This window comes from Xiphophorus hellerii, chromosome 7 (genome assembly GCF_003331165.1).
Source record: "Xiphophorus hellerii strain 12219 chromosome 7, Xiphophorus_hellerii-4.1, whole genome shotgun sequence".
Classification (NCBI taxonomy): Eukaryota; Metazoa; Chordata; class Actinopteri; order Cyprinodontiformes; family Poeciliidae; genus Xiphophorus; species Xiphophorus hellerii.
The window spans coordinates 9,574,657-9,594,172 of NC_045678.1; the positions used below are offsets into that span (position 1 = coordinate 9,574,657).

General features: G+C 37.1%; 1 protein-coding gene across 1 annotated transcript in view; it reads right to left on the reverse strand.

Moving 5' to 3' along the window:
- itprid2 (ITPR interacting domain containing 2) overlaps window positions 1-15,333 on the reverse strand; it is a 41,691-nt gene extending 26,358 nt beyond the window's left edge. The window contains exons 1-6 of the mRNA XM_032567300.1: window positions 15,198-15,333; window positions 4,433-4,550; window positions 3,917-4,063; window positions 2,715-2,757; window positions 1,377-1,423; window positions 1,002-1,052 (exon numbers count right to left, since the gene is read on the reverse strand). Of these exons, the coding sequence (XP_032423191.1) occupies window positions 1,002-1,052; window positions 1,377-1,423; window positions 2,715-2,757; window positions 3,917-4,063; window positions 4,433-4,499 (355 nt within the window). The 5' untranslated portion in view covers window positions 4,500-4,550; window positions 15,198-15,333. The remainder of the gene's footprint in view (window positions 1-1,001; window positions 1,053-1,376; window positions 1,424-2,714; window positions 2,758-3,916; window positions 4,064-4,432; window positions 4,551-15,197) is intronic.
- Window positions 15,334-19,516: the final 4,183 nt, after the last annotated feature.

The window sequence follows — 19,516 nt, forward strand, 5'->3', positions numbered from 1 at the left end:
TTGTTGAACAATAAATACGAGTTCTCAGAACTGTTGTTTCTTTACAGGATGTTTCAGATTAAATCTGCATAAACTCAAACCAGCCAGTAATTAACTCTTTCAGGCCCAGAATCTCCTAGCTGGCCAATAAACCCACACTCGGCATCAAAGTCGGGTCATTACAGCCTATTGTGCTTTTGCTCTTCTTAGCACCGGAGCCTCACCATATGTATTCACAGCAGATTACAAGAATGACGAAGGTACACACACTTTCAGAGGAGGGCCAGCCATGCATGTGGTGTCTTTCCACACTTCTAACCACTGTTGACTTTTCCTTCATGAACAAACAGGACTGAGGAACTGAGTGCAGTCCCACAAGATGTTCTGTTTATTCTGCTGACGCTGTTTTGTTTGGAAGAGATCTGACCCTCATTTAAACACCTTCACACACCAAGGACCGATGTGTGTAAAGTTGAGGATGTAATTGCTTTTGCCACAATGTTTACATGCTGCAACTAATAAAGTGGAAATTTGCATTTATTAAAAGAAGGACGGCCCAAGAAGCCAATAAAAATACTCGCAACGCTCTGAAACAACTCAATGTTAACAATTGTTCCAACTCTGCTTTCTAATTATTTAAACAACAGTTTATGGCTATGTTTTAAATTACATCTGGAATTATATTGTTTGACTTTTTGGACCCACTGCAGTCCTGAGGGACAACGCTAATGAAATCCAAAAGTTCTTGGGAAACATCTGAAGTAGAGTTTTACTTTTTTTTTATCTGAAAACTGAACAAAACATAAGACAGCCACACAAAGTGAGGCAAGCATTTAACTCTCTCTGCAGATTAAGAAACGGCGATTATGATTTTAAGCAGTTACAAAACAGCTACACTTACCATTTGGCATAAGAAGTGATTTTTTTTTAATTCTATTTTAAATACAGAATTGGAGGAAATTGTTAACAATATGCAAACATTTCTAATCTGATTTGCATTGTTAGTTTTAATCTGAACTGACCGTCAGCTCCCAATAAAAGGTCATCTTCAAAGCTGCAGCCGATCTTCACTCCTGTTCACACACAGACACACATAACTGCAGAATAAATACGATGTGGTGAAGTAATGGAATAGCTTCATTGCTATACAAGAACTCGACTTAGAGGGGCCATCTACTGCTCTTTTTTGCTCTCCTACAGGGGTAGTTTGGGTAGTTATGAGAAGTCAGTGTATTACTAAAGTAATGGTGGTTTTAGATCAGATTTTAGAGCAGGAAGAAGTTGTGATTATCAGTTGTTTTTACATGATTAAACGTTGAAAGAGTTAAAATTGTGTCAGAAGGGTATTTTTTGGGTTTCTTATGATATCATGAACCAAAAGAGAAAACATGGGTTACCTTTGCTGGGAGAAGAACTTTCATCTAGAGAGGATCCAAGAGGAGTTCTGGACATAAAAAAAGGACAGAGTTAAGTATAAATCTAAATTTAAACCTGGACTCTAAACAGAACACTTATCAGAGTCCAGTAATGCACAGGATACAGGATAAAAAGCTACTTGGCAAATGAGCTGCGATGCTAAGGTCAGTGGATGCAAGGAAGCCTCACTTCACCTGCGCTTAGTGCCTGTCATGCTATGTCTAACTAATCCATTTAAAGCGGTTGTCACAGTGTCTAAGCAATCAAGTTTTACTGTCTGCCATAAATGACCTCAGCTGCCTGTCAGGATGAGAAAATATCCAAGACTTGGGTTAAATTTAAATGTGACGTTTTTAAAGGCTGCATTTTTGGTCATCTGCCAGCAAAACTAGTTTACCCGGGTTAACTAGTTAACACATTCAGTTACTTCAAGCAGCTGGTTGCTGAGAGCACCGAGCTGTTGCACGAACTGCACCTCTTATCAATAGGGCAAACTTTATGTCACCATTAAACACACACAGACACACGCACACACCAAGGGTTGTGTAACAACGCACAGCTGCAGAATATGGAAATTTGTCCCACTCTCCATGTTCAGCCATGTTAGCTTTGGGCTCCTAGAGCCAATGCTATAGTAACCAGACTCCGCTGCAGACAGGGATGTTGTGTCATGTCTGTCAGAGCGCTGTGGAGGGCTCTGAGTGGCAGCGGCTGAAACCGTGTGGGAGCATGATAACAATGTTGACTCAGCAGGAGGAACCCCTCCTCTGTTTACTCTCCCTTTCTTTTTCTGCCTCTCTTTCCGTCTTCTGTCGGGTTCTTCCTTTCTCCCTCTGCCTCATAGCTCTTCCCTAAAGATCATGTGCTTTATCTCTGGGCGTTGGTCTCCTCCTTACGTGCATTTTTTTTTCAAGAGGTTCTGCGTGTTGTATGCCTAGGCGTTGGCTTTATGTCAGTCCAACATCAGCAGCTAATAAACCGCACATGGGTTTTTAGACACCGTGAGAAAAAATAAATAGTCTAACGAATAACAAAAACACTTAGGAGAAATGCCACTCAACCAGTTAGTTGCGATGTTAAAGGTCATCCAGTACAAATCTTACATTTTGATTCAGTAATTGAGCAGTTTTCACACAAAATTTATGCAAGTCATTGCCAAATTATTTATTAACTTCTATGATAATCAGCTTGCGAATTTTTTTTTTTACTTTATAAAGTCAAAAGTGTGTGTGACACTTCATAAACAACCTAAACCAGAAAAAAAAATAATAATAATTAAAAAAAAACAGGTAGGGTCTTCTAGTGAATGAATACTGTACCTGCAGTCAATCAGCCAGTTTTCAATCTTGCTAGGAACTTGTCCTGGCAGAAAGACACATGTTAGCACGTTAGCAATAATCCAGCAGATGTTCTGCAGAAATTACAACCCTCTATAAATACAATACTCCAATTCCAGTATACAATGTTTTAGTCCTGAAATCACAAATTATCACAGTGGTCACTGGTTGTAATTTATCCATTACACACAGCATAATTCACACAGATAAGACTTTTTCTGTTTAGTTATTTGCATTGAGGAAAAACAATTTCCTACACTTTTTGTCTATGTGAATTGGCCATAATATTACTGCAAGCGTGTAACATACCTTAGGAAGGTCCGACATTCAAGCCGCAAGCATTAGAGTTACTGGCTGGAGGTTACATCACCAGACAATAGCCAGCAGGTTTCAGGGTTAGCGACCTCAAGATATCGATCTTTTCTGCAGTTTTCTAAAGCAGCTTTAACATTTGTTTTTGCCTGTTTACCCTTTAAGTGAGACTCTCTTTCCTATAACCAATTCCTGATTTTTGAACATCAACACCCATTTACTTTATTGTTTATTCTCTTACAACCCTCTCCACATTTTAAAAGTAGGTACTACACACTGGCCAGTGTCATATTCATAAACCAGAGAAACAGGATGTAGCAGATTACTGTTAAATATTAGCAGACTGATAGGTTTAAACAAAGAACTAATGAAAATGAATATTTTACTACCCTTTAAAGGAAATGTTTGGGGTGCCAAGAAGATGCGACTCTTGGCACCTCACATGTGGCTCAAATTTAATGAAAAATCAGTATTTTAAAAAAATGATTGCCATATTATACTTATATATTAAAAACTAGTTCCAATAAGATATAACGGTGGCGTATTTAGCAATCGACTTTCTTATCTTACTGCTGGCTATGTTAAAGTTTTCCCGTTCACTTCAATTCAGAGTGAATCAATACAGCAGAAACTTCATGCATTTGAAGATACTGATATGATTATTTCCAGCACAATACACCTACAGTTTAGAACAGTGTATTTTGGCTTTTAGCTATTAAAGAGAATACTAAGACAAACAGGATAATATGACATTATCAGATATGAGGATAACTCTTTTGCTAACATTTTAATTGCAAGTGGTTCAATATTTCTTCCCCAAACATATGATTGTTACACATCATAGCATTGCTGACACTTAAGCTCAGTCTAACCTGGTTCTTGGCTCTGTGCAGTCCCATTACTTTGGATCTGCTGGGCATCAAAGCGGTCTGGTTTCGACCCTTGCCCAAAGGAGTCCCTGCTTCTGGCCCAGGCTTGACGGCGCTCATTGGCGATTGTGGCGTGCCCCACAGTGGGATCTGAGGATCAATCAAAGAAAAGTGAAGAACCTGTCTGAATGCTATGTTGTCTGTCAGGTTTGGCAGCTAGTCAACCGAAAACAGAGTGCGTTTAAGCTTGCAGAGCCTCCGAGTTTGGATAAGCGATAACTCCTCACCATGATAATAGCTTTTTAACTGGTGTCGTTACTGCCTGTCAGGTCGATAATAAACAACAGAGATATGACAAAGTGCTCGGACGTCCATCTAATATGTGCTGAACAACATTAAGTGTGAAGATTTTTGTTAACCTGCACATCTGTTAAATATATAGCCAAGTATTTCAAGTACTTTCCAGTTCTTCGTTAACTTATTTCAGCAGTTTAAGTTTGGCACAGCGGATAGACGTACCTGGAGCAGCGGTGGGTTGTCTGTCAAGAACGCCGACGTCCATTTTGGTGTGTGTTGTTTTTGTCATTCAGTCAGAGGACTGATGACTCTGCAGCAACATCTGCAACAGGTGGCATGGCTGTGGGAAATAAAAGTACTTGCTGGTTACTTTACTAGAGGAAGAAAACAAAACTGAAATTATGAGAGAAGCACCAAGAAATCAACTGCCGACCAGAATCAGGCAGTTTTCACCTTGACTGGACCAGAACATGTAATTTTTGAAAATACAATCTTTTCTGATTAGTGAACCAATAATTAACAGGTCATGCTGACAACAACACTCTTACCGTCTTCATCCCTCAGATGTAATCAAGTAGGAATTAAAGTAATCAAAGAGCTGCTGAAATGAATTCAGGAGAACCACAAAGCTGTAAGAAGTTAAAAGGAATTGACTTAGCAAAGGACTGAACTTAAACAGAGCCGCCTTAAGCAGATAACAAAAAAAAACAACAACTAAACATCTTAAGATGCTCTGCTTTATTGTTTGAAGCTTTCATCTGTCGGGTAAGGAATGTTGTTGATTTGGAAATGCTGCCAACCTTTCTGACATCTCTGCGTTAAAGGTCAACATTCTCCAGTGAATATAGTGACTAAGGTTCGTAGTGATGCATGCAAACCGTACCACATGTGTTAATTGCAAATATAAATGGATAAAAAAACAGCTCAAAATGTGCACTCCACGTTATTTTTGTCTTTAAGATGAGGGAAAACTGTTTTACAGAGACTGCTTTCTCCCTTTCACACAGTGTGACGTCACCTCTGCTCTAAACTTGGAATTGGCAAAATGACCCACCAGGAGGTCGATTGAGATTACAGACACAACCACACACAGCAGCACCAGTGTGTGGGTGCCGCTGTGTGGCAACAGTTGTCACACAGCGGCAACTGTTAATGAGTTTTATGAAATAAATCATCATTTGCATCGCAATTTCCATTAACAACAGAATAAGCTGAGGAACAATAATAGGTCAATATAATGCAGGAGCAAATAAAAACGGGCTAGTCTTTCCTAGCCACACTGACACTAAATAGCTAGTACACAAACTTCAGACTCAAGCGAATGGGAACGTTTTTAACATCAAGAACTGAGACTCATTAGACTAGAAGAACCTGTGCCTTGTATCAGCACCATGTGGAAAAACAAATACTGTATTCCACAGAAACTGAAAAGTGACACTCAAATGCCAGTGGAGAAGTAATTCATTAGAAACTTTATTTTACAGGCAGCAGTACATAAGAAATCTGACAGCATATCTACAGCTCAGTAGCGCTTTGGAGGAAGTAAAGCCACGCCGAGAGACGGGAAAAGCACCTTCTGAAAGGAATGAGCGTAATAACCAACGGTTAAAAACTTGGCACAATGTCGGGGCTCTTAAACTATGAGGATGTTGTGACTGACATCGTCAAAGGAAGCAGCATCAAAGGAAGAGTTTACATAAAAGAAAAAAAATATGGAACTTCCTTGATTTGCATGTCATTTGTCAACTACGCACACTGTCTTACTAAAAGTGGGCTAAAGCGAAACTAGGAGCTATTAAAACCATCATCAGGGTGCAGGGAGCCAATGCCCAGCTCTAGAAATCATTGGGTGAGAGGCGGGGGAAACTCTGCACAGATCACCAGTCCATTGCCGAGCAATATAGAAACATGCAGGACAAACAACCATGCACATAAACACCTTCGGACAAGAGACCAGCTGACCCAACAGTCATGCAGCACAGCAACACTGCAGCCAACTGCTTCAATGGGCTGCAAAGCTTGCTTGCAGATCACCCTGAACACACGGTGGCCTTCGTGTAAACATAGTGGTCGCAGTATCATGCTGTCGCCATGTTTTATCTTTACCAAGAACAGAGAAGCTGGTCAGAGTTGATGGAAGGACAGATACAGTTGAAATAACTGAGCTTAGAGTAAAAGCTCCTCTTCCAGTAATACAACAACCGTAAAAATCCATCCACAGCTACAACAAAATGGTTTAGGCCAAAGCATAAATCCAGTTTCGAGAAGATTTTCCACAAGGCTCATTCATAAACTGTAAAGAAAACTGCAATGTTCCCTAGGAAGAACATGAGAAAAATGGGATGATAATTAATGTGCTTCTTTTTTAATTGAATAATAAATCATTGTGCCAGAGATGTCTAATATTTCCATGCCATTTCTAACTTATACAAGTTTTTGCAAAAAGCATGTAGCTTAGGCTCATTTCTTTCTGCAGACACAATGCATGGGAATGTTTATGAACATCCAGACATAAAAATCTGAATTCAAAATCAAAAACATTTTGTTGATTCCAAAGGGAAATTAAATATTGCTGCAACTGATATGAATTCAATTTCTTTCTAAAATGAACCACAAGAGAAAAGAAAAAGGACATAAGATGGAACCTCAAAGCTCATCTTACTACACAATAAGGTTTTACGAATGCTAATTTCTGGAAATTACGAACAATATATTTTGCTTGCATAAACTGGAACATGAGGCCAATTCTAGGTTTTCATTTTGTAACTAAACAAAACAACTACTGGTAACAACTACTGTGTTAAAACTTATAGGACAGATTAGTTCCTACTTCATAAGGTTTATATTTGTTCAAAATGCAATAGTTATTGTATTTTTTGAACAATAACCAACAATGCCAATGCTCTGCAGCTCAGCCTTTTCACAGCACAGAAAAGAAAAAAAAAGAAAATTATGTGTGAATGTTCTGCCAATGTGCTCATGTAACCCACCGGACATAAGACAGGAACTCAATCAGCCCGCCATTAACCATGGAAGGTGAAGGGAAATGTGATGGAGTGAAAGAACGAAAGAAGAGAAAGGAGATGAAGATGGATAGAGCCAGAGGAGGGTGCAGCCAAATCTCAATGAGAACGTGTGAAACAGGAAGCAAGTGTTTAGAGAAAAGAACAGGATAACTTCCTGTCTGAGAAAAAGAGAGAGAGATAGATAGATATAAGAGAGGGATGCATTTATTTTTAGAGCTCTGCTGAAAATGCAAAACAAACTAGATAGGGGGAAAACAACAACAGTCTGACAGGCTGCATGATGAAATCTGATGAATCATGTTTAATAATAGTTTCATGACCATTTACCTCCACATCATCAGCAGCAGCTTTCACACGAAAGAACTAAATTAAAGTTCTTTAGGTTCTTTAGTTGACTTCAAGATCACAAAGTAAAGCACAGGGACACTTGAAAAAAACCCCATTAAAACAACGAGGTGTTCGGCATGACAACTAAAAATCAAGCATAGTGGTGAAATGGAGAGCAGTCTCCTTCCTCACATTTTATTAAATTTAGACATAAGCTAAAATTAAGAGATTAGCTAAATTAATTTACCATTTTGGTGATTAACACTGAAAGTCTGCTGGACCAGTAATCAATGAATTACTCAAGAAAACATATGTATCAAAAGGCTACCATTGTCTATTTTTACCCTAAAATATTTTTATACAGCTCAATTTATGTTGTCTTGCACACATAAACAGAGAATCCAGGAACTAGACAGAAAATTTACAAGAAATTCTGTACAGCCGCCTTTCCACTAAAACATATTTCAAGTTGCTTGGCAAAGCACCAAACAATTTGCCTAAAGATTTTTACAAAAGTTTTAAGTAGAGCCAAAGAAAAACAAAAAAAAACTGAAATAAAATGTAGGTAACGCTACTTTTTATTTCAGATGTTGGATTTATTTCTAAATCCAACTTCAAGGATTTAGTTGAATTCGTGTCTGGGATTAGAATAAGCACTCGCATGAATTTACTGGTGTAAATTTCCTGCACCACAGAATCCACACCCAAATGCTTGCAGAACCTGGTGACCAGTCCTGCAGCTTCTGAGAATTTCAGCTCGTTGAAACAATTCGGCTTCCGGGAAATTCGCATGAACTGCGTAATTAGTCCCTCCTATAATATTTTCATTTTATTGAGGTCTGGACTTCGACTTGACCATTCCAAAACAATAACTTGATTTCCTCTCTTTAACTTAGTTTTTTCTTTTGTGTGAGTGTGTGAACATCTTAGTGCATGTCCCACTTTTCTCTTAAGACGGTGTTCTTGCCGTAAACATTTTAAACTGGATTTTCTAAAATGATTTTAGCGAGACATCCTTCTAGTCATTTGTAATAAATGTGGCACTGTCACAGCCATGCTCGATATTCTTTAGCATCTTGTTTTGTTTTTTGCAGAATTTCCCTTTTGTAAAGATAAATGACTGTTCTGTGTAAAAACAAACAACCTTTAAAACAATCAAGGTTTTCTTTTAGCAAACAACAACCACCACCATATCCTTACGGCTGTAAATTTGAACGTGGACACCCATTTCAATTGCGTAGTAGTAAATCTGTGACATCTTGAATCAATACTGATCCCTCCTGCTTGTGTTTATTATACAGATTGAGCAACAAACAGTTTTGTGGACACTAAGCTCTCTGAAAATGGCTTTGGTAGATTTCTAGCCTGATGGTAACTAAAACCTCAGAAATCTCGTTTGCAGAGCAAAAACCCGTATTTTTGCTCTGTTTCACTGGAAGATCAGACTGATTTGGTGTCACTTGAAACTGATAGTCATCTCTTTGGCATTTTTATCTGCATTCACTGCCTACCCAGAAATTTTTATAGTGCTGCATACAAAACACAAAAGGGAACATCAATACATAAATATCCAAGAACAAATATATATATATATATAAATATAATTTTCAAATTTATACAAAAACATTAATTTCTGTTAAAGCAAAAAAAAAATTAAAAAATATTCTAAAAGGTTACATGAACTTTCCAGAACTGATCTCAGAAAGCTCATTTCACAAAGCAGGTCTTGATGCTCAAATCTGATTTTTATTTATTTATTATTTGTTGAAATCTGATTCATACTACAAACTAAATGCTGCCGCAATCAGATTTCTGTGTATACGAGAATAAAAGAAAGACAAATTTCAGCGTTTAATCAATTTTTTCTTATTTATACTCCAACTCCACTGTCAAACTTCCCTTTTCAGTCAATTTGCAGAGTACACAGAGTATTGTTCATCTTTGTTTGTTATTATATTAGTTTATTTTTATTTTGCCAAATTGATTATTGGAGCAGTAGGTAAACTGAATAATAATACTGATCAATTTTAGTATTTGTTCAACAAGAAAAACTTACACTGATATTATTCTCATCTGTGTCACGTAACAATTTCTATGGGATGATAAAATCTGATTGGTTTATGAACATTACTACAGCTTATGCAAATATCTTACAATGGTATTATTAATAAAAAGAGAGATAATTTATGATCATAAATGTAGATTTAGCCCCGAGATGTTACTCATGAAAATATGAGAAAATATGTTCTTAAGTAACTCTAAATCTGTGTTACACACTTGTTCAATAAACTATTTGAAATGTGAGGATTTTCTGTCCTTTCTCTGTTTTAGTTCACTGTAAACTGGGTGTCACTGTGAGAAGAGGATGGGCCCCATTAATGGCACGAATATCCAGCCAAGATGTTAAGTCAGCCCGTCGTCTCTGACAGAAGCCAGGCTCAAGAGTTTAGCTCTGCCCAAATGTTATACCATCAATGGAGTCCAGCTCAATGTTACAGCAGAGGACCGGAGGATGCACAAAGACTCAGCTTCCATTAAGATTTGATGGCAATGTGACTATGTATATACTGTATGTGTTGTGTGTGTACACCATATGTCAACTGGAATGTTTTATGTTTTGACCTGTGCATCTGGGCCCTGTTTGTTTATCTGTATGTTCTAAACTTTGAAAACTTAAAATAAAATTTATTCAAAACTAAATCAGTAAAAGAATTGATGGTAATATTTATATGGATAAATATGGATGTAAAGTGACTGAAATTATTAACAGAAGTTCAAATGCAACTGCTTAACAATAAAAACTCATACTAGACATGACTAATAACCCAGGTGGCAAAAAATTACGTTTTTCCATTTCATTCTTAAGATCATTGTTACTCAGTATTATACTGTAGATGTATTGTGTAGCATAAAAAATAACTCAAAACGTGTAACTGCTTAACTCTTCTATCTTATCTCCAAAGACAAATAAAAATCTGATGGCGACAAACCAGTTAGTTTCTAGATGCAACATTATTTATTTAGTCGATGGGGAAAACAGATGAAATTCATGCACGGTTGCATTTACCGTCTTGATCAAGTAAGCACGAGGTCAAGATCATCTTTCGGAGTCTGATTCAAAGCAAATATTTACTATTCCAATGACTTTGTTGACTTTTCAGGCATGCATAAGTATTGCCAGTACAATTGCTTTGGAAAAATCATTTCCTCATTAAACAAAACGACTGTTTCTTACAAATCAGCTGATTGGAAACATTTACGGCTGGATTTATTCATGCTAAAAAAAAAAAAGACATTACACTAAATTATTTTACTTAAATCCATTTCCAAAATCCATCATAGTTTATATATTTATTTTTCCATTTCTGAATATAGATATTGGGTTCTTCTTTTTTTTAATTTCTTTAGTTTTGTACATTTTTCCTACTATTGAAGCCTGATACTTACAGCAAGTCAGTCCAACAAATTTCATTTTGACATAAAGTTTGAATGTGAATAAAGTCGGCGTTTCACTCTGTCAGCCACATTTATATCCTTCAACAGGTCACATAAAAACAAAGGTATGTCGTTTTCATCTTTTTTCACCATCAAGCCGACATTAGTAACATTTCAGAAAAAATTACAGAAAACATTTTCTAACTCAGGTTAGTCGTGACTTTAATTTTCCTTCGGTTATCTTAAGTACAAAACAAGTTGCTCCTTTCAACACAAGTTGGCTGAAATGTAATCATCTGTCTTGTGAACATATCTACTATAATTACAAACACCAGTTTTCTTGTTCTGGTCTGTTAACACTCTATTGCCTAAATTTTTGCCCCCAAAAAATAACAAGCAGGAATTTTAAATCCAGCTTTGAAAGTCAGCAGACAAAATCCAAACACACTCAGAAGAGGCCCAATAATCAGCGAAAGAAAAGTGGATCTATTTTGACAACCAATTCATCACATCCAGACTATTTCTGCAGAAACAAGAAACTATTTGTGGCTGCAGGTTTGGCGTGTAACAAACTTAGGTATTTCTTTTAGCATTTTGAACCTTTTTTCAAATTTTATAATAAATCAATAAATGCATAAAGAAACGAACAGTTTCAAGCTGCTGTCACACTGTTTATCTCATATGTATATGATTTGAACGTGAAGCAAAAAGCCATATTTTGCCACATATTAACTTCAGTCATGTATATGAGGTCTATGGATAGTTTGCTGTGTCTTTGTCATAAATGGTGGTTATGTATTGGGATAAATGACACAGATTTACAGTGTTCAGATTAAAGTATTTTACACCATAGACTGAATTACATTTTCTCTTTTTCCATGCTTGACCATCTTGGGCTGAAAGTTCAGTCCTGTACATAAAATATTTCGCCAAATAGCTATTTGCTAAATTAATCCTAACACAAGTTCAACGTCCCTATCATGTCAACTGCTAAAAGGTTTCAGCATACAGAGGTGAATAAACCTTCACCAGTGCAGAAAGACTGTTTGATTAGTGTCTGAAATTAAGGAACATTGTAATCGAGGTGACATTTCATAGCAGTCGAATTTATGTACTCAGACATTTCAAATAAACTACTAAGTGTTACTGATAACAGTTTACTTGAAAAAGCACCGTGTGCGCACTGACTGGAGAGAGACAACTTTTTGGCCTGTGGACAAGTTTTATACACCTATAAAATAGATATTAGTAGCAAAAACATTCTATGGGTTAGTAACGATGTCATACCAATTCGGTTTTTCACTGAGCTGAACATCCTGTGAGCATCAGCTGCATATCACTCACTGCTTCAGAAATGTGTATACTTACCGATCTGATAATAGAGTGGTGTTTATATTGACTTTCGGTTGTACTTTGAAAGTGAAAACTAAGCTCAAATGGCACCAATTTGTGTAACATATAAATAATTAGTAGAAATAAATTAAATAGGAGCAGCATCTCGGCACAAAAGCTAAAAATATTTTAATTGTTAAAAATAACGTTTTGTTTTCCTTTCACATCCAAATTGACTTTATTAAAATTTACTTTAAATGTACAATGACATTTGGTTAAAATGCACTTAATCTACACATAATGAATAAAATTAAAATAGAAATGTTGAAAAAACAAACAAACGCAAACAGTATTGAGCTTACTTCTTCCGTATGTTTATCTCAGACAGTTTTACTGTTAGTCGATTCCCATAAAAACTGTTCCAGCTGCTGTGACCTTCAGAAACGTTGCTAAACAAATACAGCTCCATCGATAAGGCATCATGTGACAGCTGTCTCCAATACACAGACAATACAAATACTGTATAAGTTTAATAAACATTCAGGTACAGATCAATCCTAGCAGTGGAAAAGGAAGTTACTTCAATAAAAGAAATAAAAAAAAACAACCAGCCAGCAGTACATTGCCACAACCGCAACTATGCACTGGCTCATTTCCTTCAGTTCTTTACTTTAAAGCAGGTATTTTTTCAGAGGTTTTCCGTGGTCTGCTTTTTTCCTGTGCGGCAGCAAAAGAAAAGTCGTACTAAATTATTTCCTGCACCCAGTTTGTGGATCTTATAGCTGTGGCTATCAGGAGACACTAATCAAACAACCTCACTGTAACATTATGAGCAAAGTAATTACAATGATTTTTTTAAAAAAGTAATTAAAACTACCCGTCAGAGCGCACATACAAATAGCTCCAATTGTCTTTGGAGATACGTCCTGCATGTTAACTTTGTGATTCAAAGCATTCTTGAGCTTTCGGTTTAACGGAAGCTCCCAGCTGAAAAATCTACTTTAAAAAATATATATAATATAATCAATAGCGCTGATAAGCTGAATAGCACATCTAGGAAGCCGACTAAGATGCAGTTTTAAACACTGTTGATTAGTATTGATCGACAGCGGAGCAATGTGGACAAATCCGGTCACCTGACGGAAGCACACATTCACCATTCACTACTTTGCTGGCCAGGAATTGATTGAGGTACCGGTCTCAAGGTATGTGTTCAACTATTTCTGTTTGTAAAGAAAATAAAATCCTACTCACACCTGTCATCACAGGTAAATGGAGGCAGCCCCCGAGGTGTGTAATTTGTCACCTTTTATAGTCTGAAGAATATCCAAGAAGTCATAAAGGTTAAATTGTGCAATTATGCTTTTTCCCTAGAGTTAAGATTTGGTTTATTATAAATAAATAAACCAAAGGATATACATGCTTTCTCCTGAACCCAACACAAAATTGCTGCCACGTCCATGACTTGTGTCTAGTTATTGTTGATGAAAATCATTCTCACAGTGCGGACTCCAATCTGGATCCAGGACAGAAACAAAGACGATCTAGTTTGAGAGAGACCTGAGTAAAGTGCCGCACAAAGCGGTTGGGTTTTGGAAACAGAAGACTTGTAAGTTTTCTCCACCAGGCTTAGTTGGAATGACAAAAGAAACTACAAGCCAAGTTATCAACAAAAAATATCAAAACAGAGATGAAGCAAGCCAATGTTAGCCTAGCGCCACACTCGGCCCACGGTTCGAAAAGATTTGCAGTACAGGGATATTTGCTTTCAATGAGAACGTTGGGTAGGGGGTTGCATACCAAATCAAAAAAGTCCTTTAAAAATACAGATGAGCAAACTTAAGAACAGAAATGTATCAGAAATATTTGAGTTTATTAGATTGAACTCCATTATGATTTTAAAAAAAAAAGGATGGTTTCTTCTTTTCATGGGTGATACTTAAAAGTAGACAGTTTTTTTTTTTGGTACAAAAATAAAAGTTTTATTTTTTTTCAATTCAACTGTTAAATTAATTCATCAATCACATTTTTAGATATATTAAAGTTCAAGAATGTGATTACGTTTTAAGCCGGGAAAGGAATATGGAGTTTGAAAATGTAAAAAATAAAACTTGTCTTAAAAATTCACCAGCCTTTTCAGCTAGCAATCTACATTTGTGCAGCGAGAGCCTCAAATAAAAATCTTTACACAAAATAAAGATTGAGCTCTGAGCTGAGCTCTTACATTAAATACAAACATTTGACTGAAAACATAGAAATGTAGTAATTTTTAAAGAGTGGTCAGTGGAAAATAACACGTCAAGTGTTTCATTCCAGAGTTAAATCACCTGAGATGTAGAAAATACAAGATTCATTTGAACTTTTTTCTCGCATTTTCTTTAAAAATCCTTGACAATATTTCCCTATGGTTATATTTCTGGGTTTTGCACAAATGTTATCTGTTAAATTTATCCAACTAGCCTTTTCAAACTCTGTCTATATGTATTAAAACGGTGCTACGCAGCAGAGTTTACACTTAACAGGAAGAGTCCCATGTGTCAGCATGCATTCTAAAGTTGAGCCATCCAGCCTGTTAGTCAACACTTCACATGTAACCATATACAACACAGAAACACCGCAACTCGCTGAAATAAAGTCTCTTTACAGCGACCAATCTTTCTTCAGTTCACATTTTCACGACATGCACAGCCTCTGTGGATATTAAACAAACTTTTCTCCTAACTGTGTCAGCCCAACCTGCTGTTTCAGCTGCTCAGCCCTGGCTCGAAGGACTCGCTGTGACAGCAGCCGCAGTTTAAAACTCTCCACACATACACAAACACTAAACACCCGGCGTGGAGCCATGTAGACAAGCTCCGGTTACTCACCGTCACGTTTCTCCACAGTTCAATCGAGTCTGAGCCCAAACTGTCAAAAGTGTCCAAACTTTTCTAAAAAACACTCCAACATTCCTGCTTCCGCTTCCTGAAACCAGCTGCAGCAACAGAAGCAGCGGCAACATGCAGAGAGGTGGAGGAGGAGGAGGAGGAGGAGGGGAAGAAGGAGGGAGAGAGGAGGTGTGTCCTCTGGGCGCTGCAGCGAGGAAACACTGACCCCTGTTGGATTACTGCTGCTACTACAACATTAAGAGTGATTTTAAAAAGACCTTCATGTTTTGTGTAAACGTGTTAAATTTCGCTCGCCAAATTTAAGATGTTTTCTTTAAATAAGTCATGTCTGAACGTTTGTGCTAAGCGCAAATATAATAATCTATCACCTTTATAGTGGGTTCAAATGAAAGGCAATGGTTAAAGGCATTCCAGATTTGTGATTCTAATGCAATGAATCATCCAGAAAAACAGAAAAAGAAAAGATAATTTCACTGTTTGACTACATTGAAGCATAATTTTTATTTTGGTTCATTCTGAAGACCTGAGAAGATACACAACCACAAATAATCTAGTGAGGAAAAAAAACTACGAAAGGATGACTGACATCAAGGTCTAAAATTAATAAATAAATAATAGTAGAGGGCCTTTTAGAGGTTTCTGAGGAGCTATTAATATATTTTGAACATCAAGAGCAACTAACGACAGTAATAACCCACAATTAAAAGACGGCACAACTCATTGTGTGACAAGAACGTCACATGATTTGTATGCTGGATTGAGATTGGGGTTTTTTTCCCCCAGCACATTTATAAAGGGTTTTATTTTTAGCGTTAGTCTGATCTCCCAGACCTCAAATATTAACACAATAGTACTTTTTGATATATCAATGATGAATTACAAAAACACATTTTTTCAGCCTGACTTTTGTGTCAATTCAAGTACACTTGGGCGCCCCCTGCTGGCATGGGGTGGGTGATCTGAGCTTTCGTAATGCTGAAACCAAAGTGGAGCTGGTTTTATTTAGAATCAAATAGGTGTAAGAAATATCGTTACTTCCTGAAGCTCTGGTTAAAATCTGAGCAAAACTACCTCTGCTCTGCGAAAATATTTAGATGTGCTCACTGTGGTGTAAAAATACATTTTTTAAATCCAGAAAAGGACAAGCATTCTGAGTTGTAGCCAGTTAAATTGTTTTTGCTTATGAGAGACTTTTTCTGTAATACTTTTAACTCCTTTTTTGTTGTCTGTGCAATGACGAAAATCCAAATCCAAAGGTACACATGCAAACAATTACAACATATAACCGATATAAAAAAAAACAAAGTTTCTGAGAGGAAGTACAAAAACAACTAGTACCTGCAGTAGTTTTGGTTTACCACTAGGTGGAAACCAAACGCTGCTAAACGGCAAATTGCTGCTACTTCTGTTGATGAACAGTTCTGCAACATACAATTTCAGAGGTTCTAACATTGTTTTCATTGAATTTTACATATACTATAGCTGTTGAGACCATAAGTGCTATTAGAATTAAAAGACACCGTGAAACAGCTTGATAACACGACACAAACACAACATTAAAGATTTCAGTAAAGCATGCTAGAATGAACTGGTTCTAATGTTTTGAAATTATGTTTATTATGGGGGAATTATACTGAAGAGTTTATTCTGGATTTCTTATTTTGGCATCAGGTGTGACTGGATACTCTACTGTGGGTGTTTTCCTTATGAATAGGGTGATCTGACCTTCTCCTCACACACACACACACACACACACACACCACCATTCACCCAGCCAACAGTGTAGAGTAATAATTATTATTTAACACAGAGTGCTGAATGATTTGTTTATTTTAGCTTTATAGAGCAAAAAAAACTACATTTCTTTTACTTTTGTTCAATATTTTACAGATAAGGCGATGCATTTAAGCCAAATAAAAATGCTCCTGATTCATTTTTATTACTGATGTCAGCAATCTGCCTGATAGCACGTGAAGTTGTACCTTGACAAATCCAAGCAGGACATTGATTTTAAGTTAACCATTAGCTGTCAGCAGGTCCACATTGATGCACAGATACAAAAGTCCTCCAAAGCTGCCTGGCTACCACTCAGCAGCCACTCTGTCATCACTATAACAACCACTGCACTGCAAAGCCGCTTGCTCCAAAGTCCACATCCTTCTTTCTGGAGAGTGAGAGCAGATGCAGCCCGTCTGATTTCCTAAAGGGGAGCAAGATAGTTAATGCTTGGCCTTTGTAGATAAACCCAGTCCTCTACACCTGCTGTGTCTTTATCGGTTCATGTTTTAAAGTCATTCACTGTAAACAGGCTGCATGATAATGACTAAATAAAACGGATCCTATAACCCTGTAAGGCTAGCAGTTTCTTTCAAAATAAAACCTAAGAAGTCCTGGGCAGTGTTTTACTTCCCAGAAACCACTGGTTCAAATGTTGTATGCTGCAGAAAAAAAACACAGTATTGTGTCAATCAGGAATCAACAGCAAGAACTGGAGACTGAATGGTTTGTTGATATGAGCTCTTTCTGTGACGTTTGCTATTGCTTTATTTCGTGTGTCACTGAAGTCAAAGGTCAGAGCTGAGAATGAAATTACAATTAATTTAACATTGTTAAAAACACTGAAAAAAAAAATTCAGGCTTGCTCTGCCTGTGTGATCAAAGCCTTACAGACTAAAGAAAATTTAATTAATTCTGTTGACTACTAAAGGACAAGGCAGCTCAACTAAAATAGCTTAAAACAAGTAGTAAAATAATATTATTTAAATGTAGGTACTAAGAAAAAATCTGTACATCTATTACAAATTTACATTTACAACCTACTCAGCTGCTGCGGAAAGTTAGAAAAGAAGCAGTTTGAAACTCTCTTCAGATATTTAACAGCTTAATTGTTAGGTTAAGCTGCGGCTTGCTTAAAATCTGTTTAGTAATTCACAGATTCATCACATAGAAACCAATTCAATAGAAGATTACTTGAATTAAGTATTTATTCATTTTTAATAATGGTCCTGCCAAGGGTCTACAATAAAAAAAAAAGCGTTTTGCTTTTGCTTTGCAATTGTTTTCTCATACCTTTGGGGTTTACCTATGTTAGTAAAGTCTTGCCACATTGTTGTTCATATTGTCATTAGGGTCTTTCCATATAACATTGTTTCTTGTTCTAGTTTTTCTTTTAAAAGAGAGAATTTCAGCAAAAGCCAGGAAAGACATTTGAGAAACGAACAAACCAACAGATGCCTCAGTGCACTCAACCACAGTAGACTCCTGCTGAAGCTGGTCGCTAGCTTGGTAGCAAACTGCTGTGGGATGGCTTCCAATTTCTCAACCAGCTTTTATGGGAAGTTAGCTAATGTGATTCTGTTGGTCACTCTGGCACGAAGGTTCAAAGGTGATCTTTCAAGCATTGCTGCTGAGGTCAAGACCGCACACTGGCAGGCCATCCCATCCACCTCACTTCACAGTTCTGGAGGTAATCTCTGACAAAACCCATTCTGTGGTGGCAAGCCTTGGCATTTTGGAGAATAGCGTTTGGTGCCAAAGATGGGAGGATTGCCCCTGGCTCCACATTTTCATTTTGATGTCTCTCTGCATTGAGGGCGACTCCAGTGACAACAGGCCTTGTTTATCCTGTGAGTCAGACGACACCCCCACACCATCACACTGCCTTTGTCGACAGATGTTTGTCTTTGGCAACAAGTTTTTCCAAATGCTCAATTCTGCTGTTCAATCCACGAATGCATTTTCCCTACAAATGCGGCAGAACAGGGATTCCTATGAGATAAGGTTTATTTACACAATGACAACAGTAACAACTCAAGCGATCACTTTCCTGTCTCGTTGGCAGGTTTACATTGGTTTTGATCTTGGATGTGAATAACCAACAATATCTCTTACAACTCAGAAACAAAGAGACGTCTTCTGTTTCTTCTGCAACAGAAGACGTCAGCGTCCAGATGAACAGCAAGATCAATATGTTCATTATCAATAAGTAATGTTATTATAAACACTTGGGTATTACTTTCCTAATTTTTCTCCCTCATAAGATTTCTATCACCTTTATTACTAACGATTACTACGATGTCAGTCCTCATCACAAAGTATTCAAGTACTTAAGTTGCCGTTGTTAATGACAATGACTTTGTTGATAACAGTGACGATGAGGAGGATGTTGGCATCATCTTCAGGTATATTTTGGAGTGCGGTGTGTTTGAGTTGACAGATGGTCAAGTTTCATCACAAAGAAAGAGAGAAGCAGAGAGGAAGAGAGAGAGATACAGAGAGAGAGAGAGAGAAACTCGCGT